The sequence below is a fragment of the Danio rerio genome, chromosome 5 (assembly GCF_049306965.1).
Source record: "Danio rerio strain Tuebingen ecotype United States chromosome 5, GRCz12tu, whole genome shotgun sequence".
Classification (NCBI taxonomy): Eukaryota; Metazoa; Chordata; class Actinopteri; order Cypriniformes; family Danionidae; genus Danio; species Danio rerio.
In genome coordinates, this window is record NC_133180.1 from 30,333,271 (window position 1) to 30,339,270 (window position 6,000).

Below are 6,000 nucleotides of genomic sequence, written 5' to 3' on the forward strand. Positions count from 1 at the left end.
GGAAAAGGTTTTGAGGTTTTTGTCCTCAGGGGCCACCGATTAAATCATTTGGGACAAGACTGGCATGTAAACTCCCCACCTGACCACACCATTAGGCCCACTTTATGTCTGGACAATGTCAAAACACAGTGACCCCCGGGTAGAGACCCGACATTCCTCTGTTGAAGTCCTCCTGTGGCCCTGGAGAGTATCCCTGTTTTCCATTATTTTCTTCATCATTTATTTAGCTCTAATAGTAACGCATTATGATTATTTCTTTCTGAATGCTAGATGCGGTCTACATATAATGGAATAATGGATTTTCGCATGACATGTTATGATTTCTGCAAGCATTCTGACAATTGTAGGTAATTGTCAATAATTGAGGATACTTGAGTTGCATTTAATAGTAATTTATGAACTTGTTTTACATTTGGAAATGACTGTTTTGTATTGTAGTGTATTTTACAATGTAATTTATTCTTGTGAGTTTTCAGCATCATTAACATCAGTCTCCAGTGTCACATGATCTTTCAGAATTTTTCTAATGGATACATAATTCAAAAGAGCAGAATTTATTTTAAATGGAAGTAGTTGTAACAATATAGAAGTCTTTATTGACACTTTTGTGATGTCCTTTACTGAAACTGTCAAAATATGTATAATAGCAGAAAATTACCAGTACTGTTTTCATTATGCTGGACCAACAAATGGTCTTGATTAACAGACAGTGCTTATTTGTTAATAGATTGACTGTGAATTTTAACAACAAAATGACTTCCAAAAGAACTGTAAAGTACATTTTTATAAAAATATATACTAGAAACTTCCTGCCTCGAAAGTAGCCCAGTCTCTTCGTTTTTATAAAATTTTATTTGTTAGAGTTGTTGCACAGAACTATTATTTATTTATTTATGTTTTTACAAAATATATTTAGCTTTATTATTTTAAAATATTTTAACGTTTTATAAAATACTGACAAATGCCTTAATTATCTTTTTAACTAAACAGTAGGTGCTGTAAATCAAATCTGACTGTTTTCACAGTTAGTTAAGCTAAACAATTTTGATTTTCTAAAAAGAACAGACTCATTACAATCATTCTTTCAGGAGTTAAAGGTCTTTGGTTCGAGCCCCAGCTGCATGTTGGCATTTCTGTGTGGAGTTTGCATGTTCCACATGTTTCCTCCACAGTCCAAAGATATGTGCTGTAGGTAAATTGAATAAGCTAAATTGGCCGTGGTGTACATTACCTGACAGAAGTCTTGTCATTGATTCCAGTTGTAAAAGCAACGAATAATAACTTGACCTCTGGTTGATCATTTGAAAAAAATGGCAGAAGGTTGATTTTTTCAGATGAATCATTTGTTGAACTGCATCCCAGTCATCACAAATACTGCAGAAGACCCATTAGAACTCGCATGGACCCAAAGTTCTCACAAAAATCAGTCAAGTTCTGTGAAGGAAAAATCATGGTTTAGTGTTACATTCAGTATGGGGACGTTGGAAAAATTCTCAGAGTGGATGGCATCATCAACAGCCTGAGTTATGAACGCTATTTTACTACTAATTTCATTACAAACCATAGGAGAGGGCAAATTATTTTGCAGGAAAGCACTCCATCTCATACTTCAGCCTCCACATCAAAGTTCCTGAAAGCAAAGAAGGTCAAGGTGCTCCAGGATTGGCCAGCCCAGTCACCAAACATGAACATTATTGAGCAAGTCTAGGCTAAGATGAAGGAGAAGGCATTGAAGATGAATCCAACGAATTTTTATGATGAGGAGTCCTGCAAGAACGCTTTCTTTGCCATTCCAGATGACTTTATTAATAAGTTATTAGAGTCATTGCAGAGATTTATGGATAGAGGCCTCCAAGCTCATGGGAGTCATACACAATATTATTCTTTTTCCACTGCACCATGACTTTATATTCTATAGTGGACATAATTTCTGTTAAGTGACAAGACTTTTCTCTAAGCAAAGTCAGACTTAAGTAAATAATTAAATATTAGGGCATGATCATATTTTATTTTGGTAAAATAAGCGTTATTTAGAGGCCTTTGCCTCTCATATAAATCACTTCTGATACCAAATCATTACTCAAAAGTCAAGTTATTATTTGTTGTTCCTAAAACTTGGATTGACAACAAGACTTTTGTCAGGTAGTAACAGTGTATATGTGTAAATGTGAGAGTATATGGGTGTTTCCTAGTGCTGGGTTGTAGCTGGAAGGGTGTCTGCTTTGTAAAACATATGCTGGATAAGTTGGTGGTTCATTTTGCTGTGGCGACCCATGATGAATATAGAGACTAAGCTGAAGGAAAATCAGTAAATGATATGTAGAGTACAGTGTTTTAAATAGTTTCGGATGTTTAATTGTGGGTTTTGTTTATCATTGAATTTAAACGAAACACTCAGTATCCTTTTGCATTGTTGCTATATAATAATATCTTTATCAAGTAAGCAGTTTAAGAGAATCTACAAGTATCATAACAGACCTCCTCCTCTTTCCCCTTCAGGGTTTTCTTCTTGGAGATAACTGATGACATCGCTATCGAAAGGCTAGCACTTAGGGCTGTGGATCCTGTGACAGGAGAATGGTGAGAAAGAATCTGCTTAACTTAGCTGCTTGTAAGTTTGTTTATTAATAATCCATTCCATTTGCCTCCACTAAAGGCATAACCGCATTCTGAATGTTGCATTTGAACTCCGCAGGTACCACAGCGTGTATAAACCTCCTCCTGGTCCGGAAGTTCAAGCACGGCTTCGGTTTAACCCACAGCATTCAGAGGCACAGCTGTTAATGAGGCTTAAGGAATACTGGAGCCAAACAGTGCGCCTGCAGGCCTTCTACCCACAGGCAGTGTACATCAACGCTGACCAGGACCCACACACTGTGTTTGAGTCACTGGAGAGTCGGCTAGTGGGCCAACTACCTAAAGTCCTGTCTAACCAGCAAACAAATGAGAACTAATGCTCTTGAAACACTTCAAAAAAGAGATACACCACCCAAAAACTGAAAACTTGTGTAATCACAAATTGTTTGACTTATGGAACACAAATATAGATTTAAAAATAGAGCAATTTGAAAATCCAAACAGTGGATGAACTTAAAATAAACATGCAAAAAGTAACAATGGTAATCTAAAATCTTTAGATGTTGACTTGAAAAAGGAAAACTAATATTATTATTTTTAGTTTTACACTATAAACTATTTCTTCCAACTTTTGCAAATTTGACATTTGACATAGAGATTAGCACAATGTGAAAGAAGGGATGTGACAGTATAGAGGTGCTGTATGTCATTTCTTTTGTGAGTTTCACTTACATGAGTCTTCATAACGTACTAATGATTAGGTCAAATGTGAAATCACAGTATCATCAACTTATTAGTGCAAAAGTGGCACATTCGTCCACTGTTGTTTGTACTAAAATGGAGGATTTTCCTAAATAAAATACATTTGTCTAGCCCGGCCTCTGAACATAGCCATCACTGGGGTCATAACCAATTATAATAAAATGTATGAACGAGTTGTTCTCTAAATTATCCTCTAAATAAAAGCAGTCATGAATTGCTGTGGGATCACAACGGAAGTCACATGACAGTTGCCTGAAAATGATGGTATAAAGGAAAAAAATGAAGGTCTTGGTGTTTTTATTACACACAGTTATCATTTCAAAAGGCACTGATTAATCTACTTAGGTTATAGATGTATTAATGCCATGTTGGTTTAGTGTGGTTTAAAGTATCTGTCCAAAATTTCTAAAAATCCAAAAGGAAAGAAGCTTATTTACATATGGGACTGCATGAAAGGTGATTAAAATAATTTTTGGGTGGATTATCTCTTTAATCATTCACACAGATCAATTTTAATACCAATTCTTTATCAATACATAATGCAAAAGTTTGATAGGCTACTAAAAATCTGCTTATGAATTTGTCTTGGTCTTAGCTCTAATTTAATAAACACTACATGTCTCCAAATGACCAAAGCAATGTCGTCATTCATGCCGTTTGACCATGTGTGCGCTCATGGGAGTGCATGGCACCTGCTAATTCGACGTATGTTTAATTAACATAGCAGCGAAAGGCAGACTGGCCAGAACCTTTGTGATGGTGGGTAGTATTAGTTTCGCTTCAGTGCTCTCGTGCTGAGGAAACCAGTCAACGGTGCTTTGATTATTAAATTCGCTTTCCTTCACCCTTCCCTTCTTTGGGGTCACTGGATGATTCCCACAGGGGGCAATGGAGTTAAGTACACTGGTTAGAGGAACATGTTAACAGGCCGATTTTCAAATTCCCCTCAGATAGTGTGCTATGACAGGCAGACACTGACTTAATTACAGCAGATGAGGTCCAGAATATGCATCTCCTCTGAATATGTAAACACCAGGGTCAGCGTTTATCCAAAGAGAGAGAGACGAGGCTGCAAAATTAAATAGGTCTGAATAAGGAAGAATTTCTTGAGCTCCCTTTGCTTCTGTAGCACTGTTTATACTTATACTGTGAACAAAGACACATTTTCAGCAAATGTTTTTACTTAAAATGGCACAGACAAAAAAAAAAGATTTGTATTGTAGCTTTTTGCACATGTATAGAAGTAGTGCTTAATAGACATCTCGACTTGTTTATACAAGAACTGTATACATGAACCACATTCTGCCTTTTAAAAAGACATGTGGTTCATTGCAATCAAAATGGGACTTTCAACAGGAAGCATTGTATTATTTGGGAGTATGCTTGAGTAAATGCAGAAGTAACCATGAACAAAATAGGAAAATAAAAAATTATAATATAATATTTTTAATAGAAATCATTATTTCATCATTTAAGGCATGGTTGCTCAGTGGTTCGCACTGTCACCTCACAGCAAAAACAGGGTGTCCGCGTGGTCTTAAAAAGTATTAAAAGTTGATAAATCAATGTAGAGAAATTTAAGACCCTTAAAAAGTACTAAAAAGTCCTAAATGCTATTTTGCAAGGTATTAAATTTTATATAATGTTTGATTTTGCTATGTATGGTGTATGCTAAAGTTTGCCTGAATTAAGTCTGCGAATATCAGGATTCTGTGTAGTTTTTGAAATCAATGACATCATGCTGCTTTGTTTACTGCAGTAACCAAGTAACCATTATTTCTGCAGTTCTATAGGCGCCGACCTGCTGAATTAGCTAGATTTAATAGATTTTTATTCAGTATATGCATAATTTTTTAGTTTTGGATTAGTTTCTTACATTAATATTTAGTAAATATAGTGTAATTTAAAATCTCACCAGTGTTTCTGGTTGAAAAGTGATTATAAGGTATGAAAATGTATGAAAAGAGTCTTAAAAAAAGGTCTTGAAAGGGTGTCCTTTGGGTGCTCCGGTTTCCTCCACAGTCCAAAGACATGCACTATAGATGAATAGGATAAACTAATTCGGTGTGTGTGTGTGTGTGTGTGTGTGTGTGTGTGTGTGTGTGTGTGTGTGTGTGTGTGTGTGTGTGTGTGTGAGTGTGAGTGTGTGTGTGTGTGTGTGTGTGTGTGTGTGTGTGTGTGTGTGCGTGTGCGTGTGCGTGTGCGTGTGCGTGTGCGTGTGCGAGTGTGTGTGTGTGTGTGTGTGTGTGTGTGTGTGTGTGTGTGTGTGGTGTGTGTATTTCCCAGTACTGGATTGCAGCTAGAAGGGCAGCCGCTGTGTAAAACATATGCTGGAATAATTGGCGGTTTATTCCACAGTGGCGACTGCTGATTAATAAGGGACTAAGCCAAAGGAAAATAAATGAATGATTGAATTTTAGCATATTTATGGTTTAAGTGTATTTTATAATACTATATAAACAGTGTTGTGCTTTTCAACCTGGAAGCCCCTGCAAAAATCTGTCCACAGGATTTATTTAATCTAAAATCTTAATATAAAAACAAAATAAACAAATAAATACAAATCAGAATGTTGGCAAAATAACTCTTCTCAACAACATTTTTTTTGTTTTATTTAAATAGTTTTTAAAAAGTGAAGAGACATTTGTAACACTTGGTAAT

General features: G+C 35.9%; 1 protein-coding gene across 11 annotated transcripts in view; it reads left to right on the forward strand.

Annotated features, from left to right (window-relative positions):
- ak8 (adenylate kinase 8) overlaps window positions 1–3,966 on the forward strand; it is a 40,619-nt gene extending 36,653 nt beyond the window's left edge. For 10 of the 11 annotated variants that reach the window (XR_012405916.1, XR_012405918.1, XR_012405917.1 and 7 more), the window contains 2 exons: window positions 2,500–2,580; window positions 2,696–3,954. Coding sequence is in view for 7 of the 11 variants with exons in the window: in XM_073950401.1 (XP_073806502.1) it covers window positions 2,500–2,580; window positions 2,696–2,954 (340 nt within the window). In the remaining 4 variants the exon portion in view is untranslated. 11 annotated transcript variants of the gene reach the window in all.
- The last annotated feature ends 2,034 nt before the right edge of the window (window positions 3,967–6,000 follow it).